This window comes from Ptychodera flava, chromosome 13 (genome assembly GCF_041260155.1).
Source record: "Ptychodera flava strain L36383 chromosome 13, AS_Pfla_20210202, whole genome shotgun sequence".
Classification (NCBI taxonomy): Eukaryota; Metazoa; Hemichordata; class Enteropneusta; family Ptychoderidae; genus Ptychodera; species Ptychodera flava.
Window position 1 is genome coordinate 2,648,252 of NC_091940.1, and position 27,709 is coordinate 2,675,960.

Below are 27,709 nucleotides of genomic sequence, written 5' to 3' on the forward strand. Positions count from 1 at the left end.
GACCTGTAAAACAGTGCAATTACAGAGGATTCACAAGAGGTTAATACACAAGAAATACCATATGATAAGTAATCCGCAGGTAAGTATTTTCTGGCAGGAGACTACAGCAATGTGAAGGATTAAAATTTGAAGCATATATAATAGTAGCTTTGCATGTGGGCGTTAGGTTGTTTCGACCGGCTTCACCTACAAGCACTGTGCTGCAAAGTGCGATGAAGAGAACAATAATCATGCACTTTTGCACATTTACAAAAATACTGAAAAAAATATCCTTTTAACTGAAACATGCAAAATTTGCGATGAAGAGAAGTAGAGACATGTAGTCCATTTCTGTTTCACTCGTTTGGACCTGCTTTTCCAAGATGAAAATGTTCACATCTGAATAAAATGCCTGTACTGATTGTTTCAAAATGTCATATTATCTTCATACTGTCGATATATTCAACCTTTTTCAAGTTTCTCAATATCATTCCATAGCATTCAAAACATGCGTAGCCGGTATTGCCGCCGAACACGCCACCATTGCAAGCGTGTAGGAAAACTAGACATTGTGTAATATTGACTTCTACACTGAAAAGGGTTGTAAATAATGTCAGTATGAGGATAATATGATATTTTGTAATGAACAGTGCAGGAATTTCATTTATATGTGAAAATGTTCAATTGGAAAGCAGGTCCAAATGAGTGGGACAAATCGGCCACTTTCATGACCCCCGTGTGACCCCTACATCCTGGCATTTTTGTTGGTATAAGTTTTACTAATTTGAGTTCAAACTCTGCAACCGTGAACCTTTTGATCATTGAAATTTGTGTACTCCAACTCATCCTTGAACAAAACTTAGGATTTTATTAGTCACAAAGGGAGAAAAGTTGAAGGTTGTATGATGCCATACCAACAGAAATACCAGATTGTAAGGTCACTCAGGGCTCAGGGGTCATGAAAGTGGCCTATTGGTTTGCGTCATCTCAACTTCTATTCATATCCTGTGGCAGTGCTTTTCCAAGCTTAGCATAAAATATGCAAATGCCTGAAAACAATTTTCAATATCAAATATTTTTATAGCAAGTGACTAATTTGCATCATTGTGGGTGAAGAAGAATATTATTACTGATATTTTTTTGTTGTGCATTGAATGAGTGTAAAATACAAGTAATATTTCAAGAGTATTACCATACAAAATAATTCTGTATATTGAATAACTGGTTAAAGATCTTTCTTTACCAGATGAGGTGCGTCAAGTCATATCTAATTCTGTCATACCAAAGGAGAGTTCACCAATTACAGAAAGCCCATCAACAGATGAGACAGAGCATTGCTTCGTTACAGAGGCACTGCATTACTGAAACTGCTGGCTGCATCAGACAACATGAAAAGGTGAGTTTTTAACTTTTCCCTTTAAGTGATGATCCCTCATGTATGACAGGTGTCCAGTAACTTGTAATAATTTCTCACTGAATTACATTAGATGACAGTTGGTTTTACTGGAACACCACCTGCACATTTCTTTACAAAATGCCATCCAACAAGAAGGTTCAGCACTGTCACTTGTTATGCTGTGATTACTGGAGAAAATGAAATAAGTTAGTATCATGTCATTCTATTTCTGAAACACCGGATATACACTTGATAATCTCAACAAAACAATCCATTTTGATGCATATTGCATGATAGTTGCAATTTCAGGAAATGCATAGAAGACGCCAGACAGGTGGTACTAGAGCTGAGAGCAATCCCGGTGAAGATTTACATGGTACGAAAAGTAATTGTCTTCAAAAAATCAAAGCACTGATTGGATTGACAACACTTAAAACCATTATTCATCTTCCAAAATTAGGTCTCTTCAATGGCAAAAGATGACCATGAAGAGCAAAGGCGTAAAATGGACCTTGCCTCAGTATGTTCTACCACTTTTGACTTAAAAGTAATAAATTTGGATGAAAATTAAATTTGGATGAAAATGTTTTTAATTGCTTGAAACAGAATATCGAATCAATAAAGTAATGTTTTGTATGTCTTTTTCAAATTTACACCAGATAATAATAGCTTAATTGTCATGTTGCTACAATAAAGTCATGTCATGATCACTTTTCCCTCACACTCTCTTTCATTAACCATGTCCTCACTGATCTAAAAAATTGTAATTGCTTCTTTTCATAGCATAATGTCATCATACTTATAATATCACCCCAATTAACATCTAAACTCTTTCTCTTTTTACATACTTTCTACATCACCCAATTTAGTACTACATCCCATCACATCACATCACATCCTAACTATCACTAGCTTCATTTATTTTTCTACATCCAGGATCAGATGTTTGTGAGACTCTATAGCTCAGTGGGCAGAGCAACAGATCCATGTTACAGCACCGACAGGATCTGGGGGTCCCAGGTTCAAACCCTGGTGGAGTCAATGTACTTTTTCCTGGCATTAAGAGTCCAGCAGTACTGAATGATGTATTTGCTGCATCTCTGTTCCATCACCATTTTCAATCTTCCACATCTGGCAATTAAAACACATTTCATTTTCCAGGTTTATTCCATTACAGATTTTACTGATGAATTTACTTCCAGTGGAATACCATGTATCCTGAGTTCACTGCTCCTGAAAATGAACAAGTAGATATCAATGAGCACTATTTTATAATAGTTTAATTCCAAATTATTTGTAGAAAGTTGCACATTTAATAAGATTCATGAATTATTTTTATTGTTAGTTGTACATGTTATTCAAATATGAATGCAGATTTAACAAACAGATGAAACTGTAGGAGATGTAATTACTGGGCATTTCATTTTTTTTGAATTATCACAAGAAACTTCAGTAGATGCACACGAACAAAATATAACACAACATCCAAAAGTTACAGCTAATTGAGCTTCAAGTAATATTTTATTTTGTACAGGTAATGGGGCATTTACCTGAAAACGAACTCTGGGATAAGCTTTATTCATTATTAAGTTTTACTCTCTTTTTTTAATCCATATGCAGGACAAGAAGCTGACGTGTGTGCAATATCTGGATGCAAATATCCGGGAAGTAAACGTTTACAAACCTTGCATGGTGTGTACGAGCTAAAAGATGATATTGTGTTAAATATGAACAACAAAGACCACATTAAAACCTGCAACAGACATTTCAACAATGAAAAAAACCGTGGCCACCCACATGGGCACACTAAATACCAAACCAAAATAATCTGCCAAAGTAGTCTCTGTCACAAAGAATGCAATGTAAGTCAGTCACAACCATGCAATCTGCACTGTGTGACACTTGGACTAACAAATCCCCAAACATACCAAGTCACATGTGATTTCTTAGATGAACATGAAGAAATACCATTAGAACAGTGAGCTTTTATGAGTTGTTTACGGTAATATTTTTAACCTTTACTTGTTAAATTATTAAATGTGTACATTTTAATCTCATAAATGACTAAGTCAATAAACTAAAGAACTGCTTCAACAAGCTTCATTTGTATATGTATTGTTTGTATACTAATAGTATAGATGAGTTACTATTTCATTGTAAAGTGAAATAAAAAATCGTGTCAAGGACACAGTCGCTTCCATATAGTGTGCTAGGCAGATTTCAGAGATTTTTAACCAAAAATGGGATAAATTGCCCCAAAATTCAAATATACAAATTTCACTTACAATTTGGGCATATCTAACTTAGCTCAAAAATAGAAACCTGCATAATACAAATTTCAAAGCAGTGGATAAGTCACATTTCAGAGAAGACTAATTTTGGACCAAAAATAGGGAAAATTTGAAAACAAAACATCCCATTTTGACCAAAATAACCCAGAATTTGGCTGTATTGCTTGACAAAGTCACTGGAAATAAAATAAACATATTCAAGTCACTGAGAACCATCCTTTCACCAAGTTTGAATGAGATACCTGACATAATTTCATATTAGAAAAAAGATTATGATGTATGATCAGTCAGGATTTTTAAGAGACACATGAATGGAGACATCATAATGACAGCTGTTTACCCAGCAGGGTGAAATGAAACAGATGTTTTTGCAGTGCCAGCTGTTTAAGGTAGTTTTAATATTTTTCATATGATATATTTGTCAAACTCATTGGGAGGACAAAAATACAAGAAAAATACTCAAAAGTTACAGCTCATGGAACTTTAATTTGTTTCACATTGTGTGATTGACCCTTTTTTTGCTCTGACAAGCAAACAAACAAATTTATTTTTGTGACTAACTCTGGCAAGATGAGTTCATATCAGGGTGGTGTAACACTGTGTCACACCACTAATGACTGGTCAAACGGTCTTGTTTATTAGTGAAATTAGAGAAGAAAATGAGCATGTGATTCATGGAATGGATTTGTGATGTTGACAAATCAGAAAGTTTCATCAATGTTTTCAAGAAAGTAACTGCCCTAGATAAAGTTGAAGACAATATCTCCTTTTGATCTAAGCCCTTCAAGCCAAAGTCTCCATTGTACTGATCCTCTCACAGATTAAACATTGAAAAGTTCTTAGATAGGGTGAACTTGAACATGAAAGAACTGCAGTACTCAAGTGGCATACTTCAGGAAATATGACATCAAATCAATTCCAGCAATCATAATCATTCAAGTAAATTACCAGGTCCAATAAACAATAAAAACAAACAAACAAACAAACAAAGATCAATGACGAAATCAGTAGTACAATCTTGAACCACTTTATAAGATCAGCGCGTAGTTAACCAGGCTGAGCTAGCATGCTACACCCGTCAAGATTGAACTAGAGTGACATGTTATTGTACAGTAATTCAGCTAGCTGCCAAATTACTGTTCTGAGTCAAAGTCAGGAATGCTGTCTCTCATCATCTGAGTGACAGATTTGTCATATTTGACCTTTGATTTTTCTCACTTTCTGTGACAAAGCTGCTACATTTCCGGTCGAAATATGCAAGATAGATAGCTGTTTTCACATCCTCAAAAAGAGTGTCTGACAGATTTCCCCTTTCATTGTTTTAAAGATATGGGCAGTTAAATGTGTTGGACTAAAATTTTTATTGCTCAAAAAAAGAAGGGCAAGCATAAGAAATCTGTGACACTGTTTTCAAGCATATAACAATATCTTTCCATGATATAAATTTCAGACAGAAATCTATCGTGGATCCTTGGGTCCTATTGATTTTCATAACTTTCCTAAAATTGATCTTCTGAAAATCAACTATGACTGATTAAGACATCATTTATTACATGTAATGATTCTAGAATTTCATTGAATACTAATTATGAGTATTATAACAATTACCTGGTGTTTCTACATGATAATTGGTGGTGTCACGGTCCCTCCACACCGTGGTGGTGTACCGGTACATGACAAACATGTGTTTAGGGGAGAACCATTTGATTTCTGGGGGGGATATGGAGGATTTTGAGAAAAAAAATTTGTCACCAGGTGAGAGAGAAGAAAAAAAAATTGATCCTGTCATGGCCTGAGAAAAAAAAAATTGTCATAACAGACAGAAGAGAAAAAAAAATTGTCACAATGCACCAGAAATAAGCAAAATTTGGAAACCTTATTCTCATGTATTCTTTGCCGGCGCGCCGCCATAGGCGGCGCAAATGTTTTACCACAAGCAATTCTTATGTTTCTTTTCCCAGCACTTATGATAAAAGCATGCACTACATAGGTCTACTTTACACCTCAGTACACTCAATGTTTTCCTTCCCTTTTCTGACCCAAGAAATCATATTTCAGGATTTCTGTTGCAATATCTCAATGGCATAGGCACTATCTAAAGGGGACTATTTGACTTCTGTAAATTGTGAAAATTTAAAACACAAGACAGGAGTCAATAAACTAGTGTTAAACCAATATATTATTTTCTCAATATAAATTTGTTAGAAAGATGTAGCTTGACAATGAAAAATTGAGGAACAACAAATATAATGAAATACAATGTGTGAGCCTTGTTTTTCTGACCACAAACACCGGATCGCAAACATACCATATTCAGGCTTTTCATTAGAAGCTGGCAGCTGGAGAAATGACACAAGAAGGTCACAGATTTTCCGTTCCTGTATATTCATTTGTCTTCAGTCTCTGGCAAACAGAACTGTTTTTCACACATTGTACTGTCATTGTTTGGTTGTTGAATATTGTGACTCAAAAACTGATCATGCAAAAAATGTAAAAAATATCAGTGTTCAATGTCATTTTCAAACAGTTTTACCGAGTGCAAAATAAACTGAAACTCCTCTCAGATTGCACCATTAAACACATCAATTTCTCAAAATTCCCAATACGAGAGGGGGGACCCCCCTCTCGTGCTCAGCTCCCCCTTGGGGTATTCTGACAGTTTCACTTAGTTAAAAAAATTAAAAACACCTCTCAGATTGCACCAGACTGCACCATTGCACACATCAATATCTTAAAAATTTCCATCCAAGATAGGGAAAGCCCCTGTGACACTTTCCCCCTAAGCCTCTCTCATGTTCTCTCCCCCTGTACTTTCAAATTCTGCCCGGTCAGATATCCTAGTGAAAACCCTGTCATAATATCCATCCAAATTAAACAATATACTATATAATTAGATACTGCGTGATCTTTTATATCTTTATTTTATTGTGACTTTGAATTTCATTTTGATGTGTTCACCTTTTTTGAACCATCATGAGATAACTGATGATAGTCTAGCAGGGTACATCAGGATTTGAAAGGTCTTTACTGTTGCTGTATTTTGTAAATTTTACAATTACATGTATTGGTATTAAACTTTTCTAAGTGGGGGATCAGTCAAAATTTCAGAGTTAGAGAGGGAGGTTACTCAAATTCATCATGGTTGGCGGGGGGGGCGGGGGTCACTCGAAATTTCAGACTTCAGGCCGTAAATAATGACGGCTCCCTTTACAACGCATTACAAACTTGATGACCAATAAAAAAAAAAATTTGCACTGCTACTCCATTTGAAAAAAAAAATTGATGCAGGTCTGACAGTAGAAAAAAAAATTGCTGTCACTCTGACAGGAAAAAAAAATTTGCTTCCATACCCTTTTCCTCCATACCCCCCCCAGTAAATCAAATGGTTCTCCCCTTATGAGTATGACAGCCATTAAAATATATCAAACCTGGCAAAATTCTTTAAATGTATGGATAAATCTTTTGAAAAAGGGCAAACCTTTCAAAATTGGCATGCACTAACCTGGTGTACCAAGGATTCCATATCTGCAATCGAAATCAGTGCCACGTAAATGGAAATGTCCCATCCAGGCGGTTTTTTGCAGCAAAAACGTCATTTTTTGGACGATTTTAGGTCAAGTGGTGATGACCACAGCTGACAATTTTTCACGAATAAAACCAAAAATAAACGCAAGAGCCTGTCAAAAGCACACGAAACATAAATTCCGGTTCACTATCGAATCAAAGATATCATCCTTCGGTGAAATGAAAACATATTTACATGACAGGAGCTGAAATACGACGGGGTCGTTTCTGTATCGGCGACTCACTCACGCCCGCTATCAGCTGTTTGACCTCTGACGTCACAAATGTACATAGCATAGGACCGCGCGTCGCGTTCGGAGTTTTTCCCCTCCCTCCTGAGGGCGTTATATTGATCTATATTCTCTCCTGACGCGGTCCATCCCTAGGCCCTCTACACGCGGTCGATGGAAATCAACCGACGATTTAAGGTATGTATCATCTTATGTATGTCGTTTTACAGTTAGAGTCACCTGCGCGCTTTCACTTACTGTATATGGCACTATGTACACTCAGGCAGGCTCTCGAGCTAAACTCTCTTATATAATAGTAGAATTTTTATCCCTATTGCACTATAGGCCTAGGGTCGACGTCGGCCTATGCTTTGATCAAGTTTGTGCGCGGTGTGTGTGATGGCGTGTGTGTGTGACACAGGCGCTCCTTAGCTGGGTAGTCTGCCAAGTAGATCGATTTTCGGATCGATTTATTGATCCCGTAGTCGATATGCCCGCCACTGCAGTGGCGGGCATATCGATTACGGGATCAATAGATCGATCCGAAAATCGATCTACTCGGCAGACTACCCAGCTAAGGAGCGCCTGTGGTGTGTGAGTGCGATAGCTCTGCATAGGCACAGGCTCACAGGCTAGGCGTGATGTTTACTGGGTAGTTTGTATAAGTGTAGTTTATGCTACGTACGCGTTCCGACGTTTTTCTCCGTAGCTACGGAAGAGAACGTCGGAACGTAAACATCACGCCTGCTATGCACAGCTATGAATGCGAGTGCTTCATGAACTTTACAGCGTTTGCGACTTATTTGAAACATGGAGGTATGAGAAGGAGCTACCTTCATGGTTGAAGTAAATGGATCTTTTCAAAAAAAAACCGAACTCTACAGCGTGTGGAGGCGGTCCTACTAATTACTGCCCGTGACTGCCCGTAGCTGCCTGAGGACTGCCCGAGCACTGCCCGAGGATTGCCCGAAGAAAAGTGGGCCAAATTTTGCCCATTTTAACACTAGGCAATAGGTTCAGTTTATCTCATGCCCAGCCAACCAAAAATATCGTTGATTTGGCGTTAACCTGATGTTTTCTACGGCAGTTTTGGAACACGGAAGACGCCGGGCTTGAAGGACGTCGCCAGCTTGATACTGAGATCATACCATTCAGTTCGAGAGGTGGCACAATAACCTCGCCCAGCGCGTACAGCCTGACAGCGTACCACCCCTTGCACTGAATGGTATGATCTCTCAATCAAGATGGGGACGTCTTTCTGGTCGAAAGCCCGGCGTCTTTCGGGTTAAAAACCGCTACAGAAAACACCAAATCAATGATATTTTTGATTGGCTGGGCATGATATAAGTTCAACATATTGGCTTAGTGTTAAAATTGGGCGAAATTTGGCCTACTTACTCATCGGGCAGTTCTCGGGCAGCTACGGGCAGTCACGGGCAGTAATTAGTAGGACCCTGTGGAGGGGTCGCAGTCAAAATTATTGTAACAAGTTAGCTCGATATTGAACCACTCTTGGCTTGGGGATTTGGTCGAGCAATTTTCACCGTGACACCTTCAGGTGACTTGATGCCGTACGCGTACATTTACTCCTCCATGATTAAAACATGCGCACGGTAAACGAAACTGAGTGCATTTGTCCTCAACCCCCCCCCCCCACAACGAAAGTTTGGAAGTGCGAAAATCCAACAAAGCCTCATTCTGCAACACTCATGACTCGGTGATTACATCGCAATGAAATCATGCATACGCTACCCAACCGACCCCCCCCCCCCCCCCCCCCCCCCCCCCCCCCCCCCGACACTTGTATGTCAAAAAGATGCTGGTGTGTAGTGTTGGTCACCATACTGGCCTGGCACACACGATTTTTCACGCGATACAGAAAAACGTGTAGTGAGATGTTGAGATAGGAAAACTTGTAGTGCGATTTTCGCACACGGTAATCAGAATACAGCAAAACCCCCCTCCCCCTAAACACAGAAGTTTCGTTTACCTTGCGCATGTTTTAATTATCAACGGCCCCTAAATGATGCTGCTTCTGTCCTCAGCTGCCCAGAGCCGTCAGGTGGTACAGTGTTGTGGCCGTTACCGGTAATCATATTGTAAGGCCGATCTTATAAAATACAGATTGATGTCAGGAAATATTATTTTATGTGCACGATTGTAAATGAGTGGAACAGTTTACTAGGAAATGTGGTAACATCGACTTCACAGTTTCTCACCTATTTTTGCATGTCGGAACTTAACGTGGAGCTGCATGTTGCCAACAGTGTAACACAGTTTTTTCAAAGGAATATTTCTCATCAAAGATCACAAGGAAACCCCTTCATACCGTATATTTTCAAAAAGCAGAAAAATTTAAAGTTTAGTACAGTAGCAATAGTTTACTCGAAGGATGACGAGGATGTATATTTGGGGTCAAAACCTCAATTTTGGTATTAATGATTAAATTTAATTTAAGTCAAAAACTTGATACTATTTTCTGAAATGTAATATTTCACTTTAAACAAGAGTATATACAGAAAAAACTATTTTTTTTTGCATTATCTATCATTTTAAAATGGCATGGATTGAAAGACTGACACTCAAAAAAGTGATTAAAAACACGATTAGCAAAATTAAAATGCCTCTTGTTCAAAATATAGGCAGAGCAAAACTTTCAAGTCCCCCCCCTCGACTACCCCAAAAATGTTCGAATCCCCCCTGAATTCCTCCAGCCCCCCCTCACCATTTTTTTTAAACGCAGCTCAATGCCACAGATTTCTGTATGCTGTATGCCATTAGCTATAGAGATATATCTATAGCTACCATTGAGATATCTCAAACACTGTTCAGCAACTTTTCCTTAAACTTTGTAGAAAGGTCATTTAACCCTTTTCCGGCCAAGTCGGAGAAAATCCACTTGAAATTCGGTGTAGCCAGATTCTAAGCACTGGTGACCGTTATTCTACCAACTCGGTGGAAATCGGCCCTTTTTGGGTACCCCCTTTCCTGCCAAGTCGACAGCACTACGTTTTGCTATCCCCTGTGCGTTTAGGGGTCATCCGAGGACAGGTTTTCTGACAAGGAACGCCTTTTCCCCTCGAAATGGGTTTGCAGGGAGTCGATAGACAGGAAAGGTGCAGAAACCTGTCCGCCAGTCCCCCACACCCGAGGGGGCTGGGTTTTAGTCCCCACGGACACCGTCCGGGGGGACTTATAGGTTTGGTCATGTCCGTGCGTGCGTCCGTGCGTGCGTGCGTGCGTGTGTGTGTGCGTGCGTCCGTCCGTTCACACAGATATCTCAGAGATGCAAGAAGCGATTTCATTCAAACTTGGTACAAGGATTACTTCATATGTCATACAGATGCACGTCGATTTGTTTTGGGATACGATCCAATATGGCCGCCAGGCGGCCATTTTATTACGATTTTTTCATGCACAGAGCCATAACTCAGACATGTTTCAACCAATTTTATTCAAAGTTGGTACAAGGACATTGACCAATGTCATAGATATGCACGTCAATTTTCTTTGTGATACGATCCAATATGGCCGCCAGGCGGCCATTTTATTACGATTTTTTCATGTACAGAGCCATAACTCAGACATGTTTCAACTGATTTTATTCAAAGTTGTACAAAGACATTGACCAATGTCATAGATATGCACGTCAATTTTTTTTGTGATACGATCCAATATGGCCGCCAGGCGGCCATTTTATTATGATTTTTTCATGTACAGAGCCACAACTCAGACATGTTTCAACCGATTTTATTCAACATTGCTACAAGGACATTGACCAATTTCATAGATATGCACGTCGATTTGTTTTGTGATACAATCCAATATGGCTGCTAGGCGGCCATTTTATTACAATTTTTTCATATACAGAGGCATAACTCAGGCATATCTCAACCGATTTTATTCAAAGTTGGTACAAGGACATTGACCAATGTCATAGATATGCACGTCGATTTGTTTTGTGATACAATCCAATATGGCTGCTGTGTGGTCATTTTGTTACGATTTTTTCATATACAGAGGCATAACTCAGGCATATCTCAACTGATTTTATTCAAAGTTGGTACAAGGACATTGATCTATGTCATACATATGTACGTCGATTTTTTATGTGATACGATCCAATATGGTTGCTAGGCAGCCATTTTATTACGATGTTTTCATGTACAGAGCCATAACTCAGACATATTTCCACCAGTATCAATCAAAGTTGACATTGACCTATTTCATACATATGCTCGTCAATTTGTTTCACGTCATGTAGCAGTAACATGTCAATTATTGAAGTTTCGTAAGTAGGCTGATATGTCAAGAAATATGTACTGCATCAAATTCATGAAACTTTATACAGATGTTAACCGATGAAAAGCTCACATTGCTTTAACATTGAAAAGGACATTTATCAGTGTCATTTTAATTAATTTGTAATTGCATAAGTAATGAACTTTCCTAATAAGGGTGATATAGCCACAAATTAATACAACATCAAATGTGATGAAACTTGATACAGATGTTGATCTCATAGTGTTGTAAATACTGCATCAAACTTTATGAAATATGGTACCAGTGATAATCTGTTAAGTGTTAGAATTGTATGCAAAAATGTTTTGCAACATCCTGTTGATTAATTCCTAGTTGACTCATTTATGAACTTTAGGATGGTGGCCTACATTGGTTTTATGTTTTCATCACCATGGAACTCATTCTTGGCCATTGAGCGCCATCTGTATCAAAGTATTTTTATCACAGACCTAATTAATGAAGAGGACTCTATCCTCTCTGAGGACATGTAATCAAAGTACCCATTAACAAGTGGGGACTGTGTCATCAACGATGACTTGTGATTTTTTTCATGTACAAAGCCATAACTCAGGCATATCTCAACCGATTTTAATCCAAGTTGGTACAAGGACATTCACCTATGTCGTACATATGCACATTGATTTGTTTGGGATATATACGATCCAATATGGCCACCGTGTGGCAATTTTATTACGATTTTTTCATGTCTTGAACTACAACTCAGACATGTATCAAGCGAATTTATTCAAAAGTATTTTTATCACAGACCTAATGAAGAGGACGTACTCTATCCTCTCTGAGGAATTGTAATCAAAGTACCCATTAACAAGCGGGGACTGTGTCATCAACGATGACTTGTTTTTTACCGCTTTTTAGCGGACTTGGCAGGATAGCATGGTGACGTTTTCTGGCGGAGTTGGACGTACTTGGCTGCCTGGCACTATAGAGATTGCTGCCGAACTTGACCAACTCGGCAATGCTAATCTAGAAGGCTACCTCTTGCAAACGACTTCGCAGATGGTGCCGATGGTGCGAGACGAAAGCCACTTATTCAGTTGTGCATGACTGAAAATGAGAACGTATTTTTGACGGGACGGCTCGACTTGTTCCTCCGATGGAACAGATATGAATGACTTGGAAATACCATTACAAACTGGTGTCCGACGTACTGAGCTGGGCTTCAGCTCTGCAAGTTCAAGCCAGGCAACGTCCTTCACCGCCTTGGCTGTGCCATTCAATGGACGTGGCTTAGGATTTTTTATTTATTCCATCGTCCGAAGTATTGGCTCTGGTTTGCAGGCAAACGTATCCTGTTGCCGACGACTTTGGTTGCTACGTATGCTATTTGCGTACCGAGAATTCAGGGGACATGAGGTCAATGCTACGGGGATACCGCCTGTACTGAGCAGGGACTGCTTTTGTTATGCAAACCAGCTAGCCACAATGGCTGCCAGGCATGTGGACACGTCGATGGCTAGAACAATGGAAGCATATTGCGTTGTACCCGTGCATCGCAAAAGTGAGACTGACAACTTGGGTGTAGTGACTGGTTATCACTGGTTAGCTGCAGCCCAAGCCATGGCGGTACAAACCCGTACCTGACTGAGGACCGCTCGATTAAGTCGGTTATGAACGGTAACACTCGTAAGCCAACTCCCAAACGAGCTGGCGAAACTACGTGGAAACTGTGCCTCAATGGCTCAGCCATGTCGTTAAAACAACGGCAAAAACGTAGTTCTGTGCTACACTGCCAAGTCGTTGAAGGTACGTATTCAAGTGACCCTACCCTGGGGAAACAGGATAGGTTTGCTGGTGCTGCCGCACCCCTAGCACGACCCCCAGGGTCTCTGACAAACATACGAGCGATGTGATGTCTGTGCCTAGCGGACGTGCGCAATACTGAAGGAGCTTATTACCGTAAAAGTAAGCATGAAACGGCAATAAAATGACGCACCCCCTGGGGCAAACAAAACCGCTGACCCCAATTTTTTTCTGCAGTAACCCTTGAGCACCTTCCCCTGTATACAGGCATTTAGAAATTATCGAAGTCTAACACGTATAAGTATAGCTAAAACTACCCTGAAAATGGGTGATTTCTGCCAAAATGCCTGGCAGGATAATGTGCAGGAGAGCCAATCTTTTGCAGGCACATATTATGGGGCCGTTTTCTACTGACTTGGCAGGATAACGGACAAGGGCGCTTGGCAGGAAAAGGGTTAACAATTATAACCAGATTTTTTCAGTTTTTTCATTGAATGATTTTAGAGTCACTCTGTATGGTTTTTAGTCAAGTTATACTTTGCTTCAAAATCGTTCAATGTATCACACTGATGTTTGGCATGTGTGTTCCGTTTTGAAGCAGAGTCAGAATTGTTTGTTCACTCTGTGGTAATACTTGTCTTCTGCAAAAAAATATATCTTCTGATAATCTACAAGACACATAGTAGAATACTGAAAGTCATTGGTGATGCGAAAATAATGCAACAATTTAGAGTGTACTTTTGGTCCTTTTCAGTCAGGTAAAGTAAAGTGTATTTTAGAATATAAAATACCGGTACTGATAATTGTCTTTTTCACTTTGATTTCAGACATGGCAACGGACTGAGCTGTACATACACTCAGGAAACTTTGTGAATGAAGGTTTCTATGAGATTGTGATCAGTTAAACAATCTAAGAATGGCCAGAATTATCTCATCGCCTTTATGCAATCAGTCAAACAAAGCTGCTATATATGAGGCAGATAAACCCATCACTGGCCAGTGTGTTAAATAGGTGCAAGTTATATTCAAGAACATCATCACAATGCCATGTAAGGAACAGAAGAATTTTTCATGATCTTCTTGTGGTACCACATAGAACATATACTGCTGAACAGTCCAGAAAAAGAGATCAACAGCTAGACAGTTATCAACATGATGAAGATAGCCAGTTATCAACAGCTCAGAAAGGTAATCACAGATGTTAATTCATATCAATTTTGCCTAGTTGGAAACTTGATCATGCAAATTGTATGATGAAGTGAAAATCTAGATCAGTTGTTATCAAACAGATTCACAGTCAACATTGCCTAAAGTCAACAAAAGACAAGCTAGCCAAATATCTGCTCTGACCACATTCAGTTTGGCAGGAACTACCTCAATCTGTGTCTGCTCTGCCTTAGTGACATTTAGTTTGGCAGAAACCACCTCAACCTGTGGCTATTTTCAACCCTGTTAAACAAGTCATGCTGATTTGATTGCCCTAGGACTTAAGCATTTCAGGTTGGATGCAGAAACCCCCTTCGGATCCGGCAGAGTGCATTGTATTGTTCCCCGATATCATCATTACTGGCAACTTCTTGGGTCAATGGCATAGCTACTATGTCTACTAAAAATTTGGTTTCAGAGCCTGTGAAAAACATATTTCCTGTTAGGAATGGTTTGATATGGTTAGAAATATAAAAATGGATATTATTAATATAGCTTAGTTGCTCAAATCATCCGCACTCTTGTGTTTGCATCAAAATTAATTGACCATCTAAGCAACATGTCTACATACAACAAATATTCATGAGTCAAAAGTCATTTCACGAAATGAAGTTAGCACTAGTTTAGTTTATTGTTGAATTCACTCGTAATTGCTGATCAATTTGATGAATATAAAAATTGATAGCTAGGCTAAGGGACTGGTCAGTTTCTTTGGCCTGTGGGTGGATTATTTTTTGCCAGTGTCAAAACGTGGCTGACCCCCCACCCCATTCCAACTTTAGAAAACAGGGTGACACCTATTCCAAATTTCGAAAACAGGATGACCCCCAGGCCAAAGAAACTGACTAGTCTCTAAGTAGGTGTCAGCCAATTTGGTTCTAGCCAAGAGGAGGTGTCAGGATGAGTTGTGCTCAGCCAAGAGGGGCGGTCAGGGTGGTTGGGCTCAGCTGAGAGGAGGGGTCAAGATGAGTTGGGCTCAGCCAAGAGGATAGGTCAGGATGAGTTGGGCTCAGTCGAGAGGAAGGGTCAAGATGAGTTGGGCTCAGGAAAGAGGAGGGGGTCAGGGTGAGTTGGGCTCAGTCAAGTTGATTTTAGGCAGATTGACCCATTACCAGTCATGCATTAACATAATTAAAATCTTACATGTGTATTTTGATGTGACACATTGTAGCCTTTATCTTGCAAACAGTGTAAATGAAAGTTTATAGCCAGCATAGCATTTGTTTGATATTAAACTGGCTTTCGAGTGGTTCCTGTTTGAACCTACAGTGAAACTCAATCATCTGTTATTGCTCAAGTTTGTCATGATAAATATTCCTCCAAAAGTATTGCCAAAGTTTTTGCTATAAGGTAAAGCTTAAATGCAATTCAAGTTGATATAGTGTTAACCACAAGTTTTGCTGACAGTTTTTTAGCTCCCATTTGCCATACATATATAGCAACTGGGAGGTTACATGGTTGAAAAAAGTCTGTATGTTAGATGTCTGTCTGTATGTACCAGGTTTTTCCGTTAATTGGCCCAGGGCGATTACTTGGAAAAATTGGGAATTTGACAGGTGCACACCTGGAATCAATTAATCGCCCAGGGAGATATTTTGGCCAAATTACCAAAGCCGTTGTTTGCTGGCGATACACATTCAAAGGCACATGCAGTGGCCGGCCATTGGATATGTTCATGCGACGATTATACAGGTGCCCATATAGACCCATTTTCACTGCCTGTTGGCCCACAGCTATCTGTGGCGGGATTGACCTTTTGATGACCCGCATAGCAACGCATGCTACCCCACCAACAGATAGCTGCGTTTTCACAGCTAGTCATGTGTGTACTAGTACTTATTATTTCTGTAAAATGGGAGCACAGTGTCATTGACACTATTTTTTATAATTATGTTCCCTTAGTTGTTGAAACCAGCAAGACAGTATCTTACCTTGGAGTAATACTAATCGGTGTTGGAGTAACAGGTAAGACATATATTAATTTCAATGATTTTGTATCAAAAAATTTATGCAGTAATTAGAACATCGGCTGATGTGATTTGAGTGTTGGAACTCTCAATGTTTGATGATTATAACAGTGAAAAAAGAGGACTGGTCCATACTACAAGGTTCAAATATTAACCCTTTGAGCGCTGTAATTTTTTCCCGCCCAAATTTTAGTGCAAAATTTTACCAATTTTTATGAATTTTTCTGTAATTTTTTTTATAATTTTGGACCAAATGGATATCACATTTCATTGGCTACAGTTTTGACTCAAAATTTTGGCAAAAATCTGAGAAAAATTAACTGGGGTTTATTATATAAAGAGGACAAGAATAGACTTTGGCGCTCAAAGGGTTAAATACTTGGTAATGATATGTGGTATTGATATGGTGGTGGGTGCTAAACATTTGACAGGGAATGGGAAAGGTTAAAGCTGTATTCTGAAAGATAGTGCTAAAATATAATGCTATATAGTTATTATTGTGTGCATGTTTTGTCTGAGGATTCTATAGATGTGCAGCATTTGTGGACAGTGTTTCTGTCATTAGGTGCTAAACATATTGAATGGGAAAGGTTAAAAATGTAGAAAGTGAATCCTAAAATATGATGCAACATTCATTATCAGTGTGCATGTTTTGTGTGAGGATTCTCATAGATATGCAGCATAAATGTAGTTTGAGTGGGAAGAGAGGCCACACAGAATTACACTTTATCATTAGATTCCATATTCTTTGTACCAATAGCGCTGTTCAAGGTTACAGGTTTGTTACTAAATATAGCTGTACGCGCGCGACATCGGACACGCAGCTTGAAATGCGGACAAATTTTATCAATGTTGCATACATTGCTGTTTTTGCAGCTTGTACTCTGAGTCGTGAATATGCCTTTCAGTATTCATTGTTACACTAGCAGTCGCCCACTAAGATGTGTTTTCGTCGTTTTTGCATGCGTAATTTTCAAAAGCGTAATCTAAAAATGCGGACAAATATTTATTTTTGCATATTAATGAGAGAACAGTGACGTAAACTGTGAACAGCCCTATACAGGTAGTGTACCGGTATATCATGTACTGTATCGTGTACCAGTGTAGCACTTTGACAATGCATTTTGTGGAAGTATGGTACACACTGTAAAATCTTTCTCCCCATTTATTTCCCAAATTCACTGCTAGGCAAGTAGACGAAAAAAGTACTGGCTCGGACAGAAAAACTACCAGCCATGAGGTTGGGCTAGTTGATTTGCCCATCCCTGTCTACTCTCACACACACATACACTCGAATAGTCGTATTATCACTTCCCTATCTGTCAAGTCAGTAAAACAGTATTGAGCCAATACCATAATATTTTCATCCACTTAGCTTGGTCTGTTATAGAAGCCTTAGTCTGTAAAAATCATGTTTACTGTAAATTATGTTTGTAGGGGCCTTCAAATGTTGTGCTTCATTAGTTTAATCAACTTGACCTGATGGTGAAAAATGAACTTGACAGGATAAGGGATTTATATTGATTGATTAATTGATCATGATCGAAGTGGGAGCTCAGTTTCATTGTCACTATTTTTGCTTTGCAGCTCTTATGTTTTTTACCATTGGAAAAGAATTATTCTCAGCCAATAGTCCCAATGCTATCTATACAGATGCTTTAAAATTATGCAAGTCTGATGAGAGGGTAAGTTAAACTCAAGCCCGAGTTTCACAACTGGACGGCGCATACACTGTAGTTGGACTGATCTTGTTTTATTCAACAAACTCAAGTTAAATAGCTTAATTTTTTTGCTGTAGTTGAAGACATTGGATTCAATGTAATAGCTCTATAATAGCTCTGTGCAAGATGTGCAAAACTGTTTAATTAGCTGAGGACAAGAACAGGTTATCATGGAAAAAGCTGTATAATGGAATCTGCAAGAAACAGTGAATGCAATGCAACCAGTTAGTACATGTATTTAGCAGCTTCATATAAAATACAAAAAATGTACTTAAGGTAGAATGTGCAAACATTTTCAATTCTATTTTGATTTACCACTTGTTGGAGTTCACTTTGAAGCTCTTTGAGTAAACAAAATTTTTACTCGTTTTTTAAAAATCTAAAATTTTATTTTTCTCAATAGTGTTAACACATAATGGCAGCCATTTTTAATTTCAAATATCGGTAAATCTTTGGTAACTTGTTACTGTAGTATCAAAATTTGCACAGTAACCCCTGATTTTAAGCGGTTTTTATTCTTGGTGAATAGTTGAAAGATTCCTTGAGGAAAATTTGAGCAAAAGTTGAAGTCTTTTACTTTCAAGGTGCATACTACCTTAAAGTAGAATGCTCCTCAAGGAAAGATATTCAGACTCAATTTTTTACAATTCTTTCCCATCGTCGTAAACCACCCGCCTCTTTACGGCAACAGCTTAGGATTACCTTGATTTTTGCGTAGGTCAGCGGAGCGGAAATATTGCTCTGGCTCGCGAGAATGTTCTTTCCTTGCCAACCGCTTGTTGGGGCTCATTTTAATGTTCTTGAAGTTAGAAAAATTTTTATACTCTTATTTTTTCAGAATTCTATTCTAACACACATTCTAACACAACATCTATGAAGAATTGCTGAGTCAACTACTGACTGTTGGCTGACTGTTGGTATTAAAATTCAAAAGAATTACAAAAAAATCACTGTCCCGTTAAATGACTCAAAAATCACAGTTGACTTGAAGCAAGTCTATACTTGGAATAGCCAAATCAGTACTATATTTAGAAGAAATGTCAGAAAGTGATCATGGTTCGGCAAATCCCCAAAAAGTTGTAATATTCCAACCATTGGCTTGGTTTGAAATAATAATGCTTAGTCCATTCTAAAACACAATTATATTTTTTTTCCTCTTAAAACATGGTGACATTAGAAGTATAGAAACCTTGGAAACAAAAAATCCTTTGTAATTATTCAGCTTCTTTCATAATTCCATACTACCAGGAGCTTTCTTTGTACTTTTAATGACACAATCTTTATCTTCACTGAAGAAAGTTAAGTCGTTTTGTTATTTGACAGAATAACTATGATTTTACAGCTGTACCTATTTGACAGATAAATATATCTTGGCTTAATCATCAGTAGTTTTCCTAAATTTTCCTCAGAAATATGTATCTAGTTCCATTCTGTAGTAAAATAGTCATCCCACTTAAGAGTTTGGATACTCACCTTTCTGGAAATATGTTGTTTGGGGACTCTACAGATTGTTTCAAGCGGGGTTTTGAAAAAATTGGCACAGCCAAAGTGCATGGGCACCTCAAGCTACCTCAATGACTATTATTATTTTCTCAATGATAGGTGATTGATGCAATAGGAGAACCAATAAAGGGCTTTGGGGAGACAACCAGAAGAGGTTGGAGGAAACACGTCAGGTTGGTTGTCCACTTTGCTAATTCAAGAGAGTATACAGTAAATTTGAAATAACCAGAAACAACCCTAATTCAAAATTAGACTGGAGATTGGCAAGGGTAATGAAATTGACAAATATGGGGCCAAAATATAGGCACATGCTGCTTATTGATAAGCATCTTTCCTTTACTTGAAGAGTGTGTTGATGTGAAATCAATATTGGATGACATGACAGGAACCATTCAAACCATTCCCTGTGCTTGTTATGACACACATGAACTCTCCTATGGGTGTTTGTGTTATTTTACAGTTACTTTGCCGACAAACATAAAAATGGACCCATATAAACGATTTTGAACACATGAGAGCTTTTATATGTCTCCAGTATTTTACAGCTCCAGTATTTTACAGTTACTTTGTCAATAAACTTAAAAAGTGGAAAATAAAAATGATTGTGAACAAAGGAACATGGTTGTCACTAAGTGTGAAAACTAAGCCAAAGTGCAACAACTTTGTTTTTCATTCTGTAGTCAGTACACAAATTAATGTATTCACTGAAGAATGTAAATTTACCATGGTACACACAATGATTTCTAAGCTGTGGAATATTTTAAAGGAATGAAGAGATATTTTGATTCTTTCCTCCATTTTTAATTTCAGTCATTTGGAATATGAAAAAGATGGTCATATGTACATGAGAATGAAGTTTTATGTACAAGGACGTTACAGAAAAGGAACAGTTAATGTCGAGATGAAAAAGGTATTAATTCTTGTAATTTCTCAATGTACTCTCCCAAAAAGTTAGGCTATTATTATCCACAAACCTGAAATCTAATGTTATTTCTGCAGTATGATGAAATAAGATGCAAACAAAATCCACTACTGAGTACTACTGAAAGTTCCACATTTGCAATGAATAACCATTTTTATCGAGCAAAATACAATCTTCATAACTTACAACTTCTGTCACACAGGATGGACAATTGCCACTCCACTGTTTATCTTTGTGTGTCCATAAAACAGATTGTCATCTGTCTGCATACATGGTTTGTCCAGCCAGAGTGCTCTCCTAATTAAGGGGAGAACCATTTGATTTCTGGGGGGTGGGGGGTATGGAGGATTTTGAGAAAAAAAAATTTGTCACCAGGTGAGATACAAGAAATGCATACATCTACCTACTGTAACTCAGTTGGAATACAATTACAGTGTGTGGTTGGTGGTTGACTTTCAGAAATACCAGGACAACATTGGAATGAACGGTAGAAGAAAAAAAAAATTGATCCTGTCATGGCCTGAGAAAAAAAAAATTGTCATAACAGACAGAAGTGAAAAAAAAAATTGTCACAATGCACCAGAAATTAGCAAAATTTGGAAACCTTATTCTCATGTATTCTTTGCCGGCGCGTCGCCATAGGCGGCGCAAATGTTTTTACCACAAGCAATTCTTGTTTCTTTCCCAGCACTTATGATATATGCATGCACTACATAGGTCTACTTTACACCTCAGTGCACTCAATGTTTTTCTTCCCTATTCTGACCCAAGAAATCATATTTCAGGATTTCGGTTGCAATATCTCAATGGCATAGGCACTATCTAAAGGGGATTATTTGACTTCTGTAAATTGTGAAAATTTAAAACGCAAGACAGGAGTCAATAGTCAATAGTCAATAGTGGCGAACTCTCTCAATAACTAATCTGGCTTCTCCTCTTTGACACTCTCCCCTAAGCCTCTTGGGTGTTCTTCCCCTGTACTTTCAAATTCTGCCCGGTCATATATCCTAGTGAAAACCCTGTCATATTACCCATCCAAATTAAACAATATACTATATGGTTAGATACTGCGTGAGCTTTTATTTCTTTATTTTATTGTGACTTTGAAATTCATTTTGATGGGTTCACTTTTTTGAACCATCATGAGATAACTGATGATTAGTCTAGCAGGGTACATCAGGATTTGAAAGGTCTTTACTGTTGCTGTATTTTGTAAATTTTACAATTACATGTATTGATATTTAACTTTTCTAAGTGGGGGGATCAGTCAAAATTTCAGAGTTAGAGAGGGAGGTTACTCAAATTCATCATGTTTGGGTGGGGTCACTCGAAATTTCGGAGTTTCAGGCCGTAAATAATGACGACTCCATTATATACACCGCATTAAAAACTTGTTGACCAATAAAAAAAAATTGCACTGCTACTTAATTTGAAAAAAAATTGATGCAGGTCTGACAGTAGAAAAAAAATTGTTGTCACTCTGACAGCAAAAAAAATTTGCTCCCATACCACTTCCTCCATAACCCCCCCCCCCCAGAAATCAAATGGTTCTCTCCTAACTTCAGTCTCTACGATCAACTTCATACTTTAAGTGATTAAACACTTCCCTTGTGTGCTCTATTTAAACACTCAAATGAGTTAGTTCTTTTTATTAGCTCCGCTGTCAGCAACGCGGAGCTTATCAAATAGGTTGATTTTCCGTCGTTGTCCGGCGTCCGGCAACAATTGCCTTCTTCCCTGAAACCGCAAGTCTGATTGCTTTGAAATTTTATATGCAGTTCACTTTGGGTAGCTTCACTTAAGTTTGTTCAAATCGTGGTGAAATTTGCAGATTTGTATTTTTGGGGCATTTTTAGCTACTATAGACTATAGTCTATAGAAGCTATTGGGATGGGTATCCGTCCGGCGTCAGTCTGTATGTATGTATGTATGTATGTATGTATGTATGTATGTATGTCCGTTTGTGAGGCGTCCGTCCACTCAAATATCTTGAGAATGTAGTACTTACTGGTTTTGATATTTGTTGCGTAGATAAAAAATATGATTTTGAGAAACTATTGTTTTTTAATTTTTTGATATTGTTGAAAATATGCAAGTTAATAGTGCCAAAAAAGGTGTTTTTGGTAGAAAATCTTCTTCATAACCACTGGTCAGAAAGCTTTGTTATTTAGTATACAGGTCCCTAGGGATAACCCATCTTAGATTTGTTCAAATTATGATGAAATATGCAAATCTGTATTTTTAAGGAATTTTTTTGTCATTATTTGTCAAAACTTTATTTCATCAAAACCGCTGGTCTGACAGCTTTGATATTTGGTATACAAGTTCCTACAAGTGAACTTAATATGATATATTGAATATATGACGAAATCTGCAATTTTGTAATTTTGGTGTAATTTTTGCCATTTTTGGTCAAACAATGTGTTTCTCAAAAACTACTTGTCTGATGCCTTTAATATTTGGTATACAGGTTCCCAGGGGTTGTCTTTGTGTGATATATTGAAATTTGATGAATTCTTCAATTTTTGTATTTTTGGGTCAATTTTTGCCATTTTTGATCAAAATGTTTGTTTCTCAAAAGTTACTCATCTGATAGCTTTGATATTTGATATACAGGTTCCTAGGCTTTATCTTAATGTAATATATTGAAATTATGATGAAATCATCAATTGTGTATTTTTGCAGCTAATTTTGCAATTTTTGGTCAGGCCATCCTGAAATGAGCTAGCAAAGATATCCACCTTCTTCATCAATACATGTGTCACAAAATGTTATTCTCTACATAACACAGCATAGCTCTGTCAACTGTAGGGTCACTTGTTGTTTCAAAACCGCTGGTCAAACAGCTTTAATATTTGGTTTACAGGTCCCTAGGATGACCTTAGTGAGATAATTTCATACAGTCAGGAAATACTTAATTTTATATCCATGTCTATAAGTAGCTTCAGGGACTTTGGCCCGATGTTGTATTTTTGGGGCAATTTTTGCCATTTTTTGGTCAAAAATATGTTTCTCAAAAACTGCAAGTCGATAGCTTTGATATTTGGTATACAGGTTCCAAGGGATTATTTTAATATATGATTTGATTGAAATTATGGTGAAATCTGCAATTTTTATTTTTTCGGGGCAATTTTTACCATTTTTGGTCAGAAAAATTTCATTCTCAAAAAACCTACTCGTTAGATAGCTTTGGTTGACATGTTCTCAGGGATGATCCAATGTGATATATTCAAATTATAATAAAATCTTCATTTGTGTATTTTACAGCTATTTTAGCCACTTTTTTCTGGCAATTGCTATCAAAGATTTCCACCTTCTTCATCAACATGTGTTAAAAATAGTTATTCTCTACATATACACAGCGGAGCTATATCTGATTCAGCCGTTAGGTTGCTTGTCTACAATGCTATCTACAAAACTTGTATGCGATGTACAAAAATGTAAAGTATACGTACAAAAAAGTAAACAGTGTGTATAAATGATTGTCCAGGCTGTGTGACTGTAGCTGTACCGTCTTCATTTGAGAATCTGATATCTAAATAATCAATGGTTATATAGTGGAACATGATACTTCAGCTGTATGTACATTATGTCTGTACATGTGCTAAGGCAGGTTGGTAGGTATGACATGAAGCTCTCAATTTCCAGAAACATTTGGTCCAATGCGTTCATTCTATAAATGTTAATTTCATTTGATGTTACTCATATTTCTTCCTTTTTTCAGAATGAATCTGGTGTCTACAACTATAGGTACTTATTTGTAGATCTTACTGGATATCCACAAATGACGATTGTCATAAGAGACAATAGATGAACTATGAAGATTTTGATTTCATCAGCTTTCATTGGTTCAGTGGTCAAGAATTGCAAACAAATCTTCAAAAAGGACAATTCAGCTGGATTTTGCACTCATGGTATTTTTAATAGGAGAAATTTGCTTTGCAAATTCTACTTTTGATATGTGCCAAAATGCAACAAGGACTCTTCTGTGAACCTTGCTCTTTACAGAACAGTAGGAGTACTATTTCTAGCTCCTAAACGTAGTGTAAAGTTTAAGAAAATGTTATGATGAGATGGCGTATAGACTGGTATATGTAGTACATGCATGCATGGCCAAGTTTTCTTTTGATGTTGAGTATGAGTAACAGCATTGGGGTGGAATTACTGCTGGTGCATAACCCTTGAATGTGAGGTTCTACCAAGCCTTGCTATGATTACAAGTCAAAATGACCTTTGTACTAACCAACACCAGCAGTGAAGATGATGTCTTCAACAGTTTTGCAGACAGCAGTGAGTCTGAAAGGTTTATTGGAATTTTGTTGGACAGTGATGAAAGTGATCTTAGCCTGTAATAGTAAATGTAGTACAGTAGTAGAAAGTAGTAACAGAGCGAGAACTAGGAAGATCATGAATTTCGAAAAAAATGGAATGTAAGTGTAATTTTTATGCCTTGATTGGTTTGCTCAAGTATTTTCTATTCCAATGTGAGACATTTTACTTGTGAATAAATGTTTGGTATTGATCTTTCTTTCGCTATAAGAAGACCACTGAATTTAAAACAGTTGTGTGAATATAAATAAAGAAGTCTGTTTTACAGTATCATGGGTATAGTTACAGCTTTATGCCAATCTGATTAAACTCAGATGTAGAGTACGATGATGTCTGTACTTTCGTGGTATACTGTATACCGTTTTATTTTTGCGAACGATTTATTTTTGCGATATTCGCGATTGCAAAAAATCACGAACTTTTGACGTCGCAGACATAAGATGCTCACTGCTCACTGCTCCACTGTACCACAGTCCCTCAATACACACAAAGCCTTTACCACTGTATACAGTACACACACACACACACACACACACACATATATACCAAACCAATGACTAGACAATCATTTATACTTAAATGTACGTACATTTATTTCTTGATTTGAAAAGTTTGAAACAATATGCAAAGGGAAAAAAACAAGTTAAAAAGAAAATGATCATCAAAAAAGTGTGCTCTACGCAACGTTCATTGCACAACTTTGACGGATAGAATTACGGATGTGTATACTCGAACAGTACAAATGGCGGCTCACTGTCGAAAAATCGAAAAAAAAGTTCACTTTCAAAGTTCTCAAATCTTTAAATTTCAATACTGTCAATGACTTCTAATGTAAACGCAAACTTAAAACACCGCAGAGTGCTACCCTTTTACAAAATCGCAAAAAAAAATATTCGCAAAAAAATACGGTATACAATATATTCTCTTGCTGTCGCCTCTCAGCAAGAGAATACCGCGAAAGTACAGACATCGCCATACTCTACATCTGATTTTAATCAGATTGAGCTTTATGCATGCATGCATATGTGTCTGTGTGTTGTCTGGGTCATACACTGATCATGCAGAGAATGTGTAAAATACTGGTAGTGTCAATTTGATCTGAAGCACAGGCAGGTTTGTCAGAATTTGTTGTGGAGAAGATTGATAAAGTGTTCTGCAAGATTGTATCTTTATTTGTAACTGTTTCTATTAGCTTGAAATGAAAAATTTATGCTTTTTTATGTCGTTAGTGGGTGTTGATTATTTTGCCATATTAATATCTAGGGAATTTATTTAGCTTCAAATGTGCACTGGCTAATTTACCCATTTTCAGAATGGTCGCCCTGGGCCAAAAATTTGCACAAAACTGAAAATAGGTAATAGACTGTAATATCCTATTTTCAATTTTCAGCCTGATAAACAAATTCGACAGAACGTCATTTTGCTGCCATCTACCTCACAGACAATTATGCTTACTGGTATTTTGAAATAACAAACTGATATTCAAAATAGATACCCTTTGAAATAAAATTAAAATAACCAATAACATCACTTATTATTGAAGGTCATCTTGATGGATAAGAGACATTCAAATTGCCACATGCCAAATTTCATGGTTCACGCTCTATAATTTTAGCTAAAAACATGCATTTTCACTTCAATTTACTTTATTGATTCATCTACACTGATATGATATAGCCACACATGGCTTAGCTGCAGAGGTGTAGAGCAGGTCAAAGGTCATAGAAATTCTAAAGAGATGAAATATAAGATCTTGATATTTGCAATGTAGCAACCTGGCCATATGACCTTCAAGTTTGATTGATCAATTTTTATGCAAATGAGGTCAATTTTAAAGTTAAAATCCGAGATGACCACATTATGTCATTTTGAAAAACAGCCCTCCATCTGTGTAATTTCTTTTCAGTCCCTCAGCCCTTAGGGATAGTATTCAATAGGTGGGGAATGATATCAACACAATAACCATATAAGGGCTCAGGGCAGGTCCCCCATACTCTTCAACGTAACCTGTGAAATAAATTGAGATTATGCGTAATGGACATTTTTGGATCTGCATTAACCCCTTAAGTAATCACGTGGATTTTTGGAGCCTTCGTATCTTTCTGACTTTGGTCTTTGCTGTACATCTTATTCCTTCAATGGAGCCAGGGCATTATACAAGATGCTCCATATAGCACTAACAAGCATGGTTTTGATTTTCCAATTCATGATGGACAACAAATTTGTCGCTAACATCTGCCATAAGGTTGTCTGGGTAGTCTCCTAGAATTGAGAGAACTTTACACAACAATGTCTCCAGAGGTGACAGCAAAACCCATGCATCTGTACCATTTAAACTTGGTCTTTCTGATAAACAAGTCATTGACAATGACATAGTCCCCACTTGTAAGAGTATTAGTCTTGGTGGGGCAGTGAATTGTGGTCATTAACCCTTTTCCTGCCAAGTCGGTGAAAATCCGCTTGAAATTCGGTGTAGCCAGAATCTAAGCACTGGTGACCGTTATTCTCCCAACGCGGTGGAAATCGGGCCCTTTTTGG

At 37.7% G+C, this 27,709-nt stretch overlaps 2 protein-coding genes and 1 non-coding gene across 4 annotated transcripts; all 3 read left to right on the forward strand.

Annotated features, from left to right (window-relative positions):
- On the forward strand, positions 1 to 8,682 carry LOC139146944 (uncharacterized). Its single transcript, XM_070717803.1, has 5 exons — positions 1 to 79; positions 1,226 to 1,375; positions 1,673 to 1,751; positions 2,996 to 3,237; positions 8,548 to 8,682. Exons 1-5 carry the CDS (start codon positions 62 to 64, stop codon positions 8,680 to 8,682), a joined length of 624 nt encoding a protein of 207 aa, XP_070573904.1. The 5' UTR covers positions 1 to 61.
- Positions 2,328 to 2,416, forward strand: Trnam-cau (transfer RNA methionine (anticodon CAU)). Its single transcript is given in 2 exon segments — positions 2,328 to 2,364; positions 2,381 to 2,416. It is a non-coding gene; the product is annotated as a tRNA-Met (tRNA).
- LOC139147091 (mitochondrial import inner membrane translocase subunit Tim21-like) lies at positions 7,507 to 25,441 on the forward strand. 2 transcript variants are annotated; one of them, XM_070717953.1, is made up of 7 exons: positions 7,507 to 7,658; positions 14,351 to 14,711; positions 16,632 to 16,694; positions 18,284 to 18,381; positions 20,020 to 20,093; positions 20,731 to 20,830; positions 24,567 to 25,441. In XM_070717953.1, exons 2-7 carry the CDS (start codon positions 14,495 to 14,497, stop codon positions 24,654 to 24,656), a joined length of 642 nt encoding a protein of 213 aa, XP_070574054.1. In that variant the 5' UTR covers positions 7,507 to 7,658; positions 14,351 to 14,494; the 3' UTR covers positions 24,657 to 25,441. The 2 variants fall into 2 exon arrangements, with proteins under 2 accessions (XP_070574054.1, XP_070574055.1); XM_070717954.1 differs by lacking the exon at positions 20,731 to 20,830.
- The last annotated feature ends 2,268 nt before the right edge of the window (positions 25,442 to 27,709 follow it).

Bases quoted from the DNA above. Each gene is read 5' to 3' on its own strand.
- LOC139146944 (XM_070717803.1), top strand. The intron at 1,376-1,672 runs GTGAGTTTTTAA...ATTGCATGATAG, and splicing joins GCATCAGACAACATGAAAAG to TTGCAATTTCAGGAAATGCA. The intron at 3,238-8,547 runs GTAAGTCAGTCA...TTTCTACGGCAG, and splicing joins TCTGTCACAAAGAATGCAAT to TTTTGGAACACGGAAGACGC.
- LOC139147091 (XM_070717953.1), top strand. From the start codon at position 14,495: ATGAGGCAGATAAACCCATCACTGGCCAGTGTGTTAAATAGGTGCAAG. The intron at 16,695-18,283 runs GTAAGACATATA...TTTGCTTTGCAG, and splicing joins AATCGGTGTTGGAGTAACAG to CTCTTATGTTTTTTACCATT. The intron at 18,382-20,019 runs GTAAGTTAAACT...TCTCAATGATAG, and splicing joins TATGCAAGTCTGATGAGAGG to GTGATTGATGCAATAGGAGA.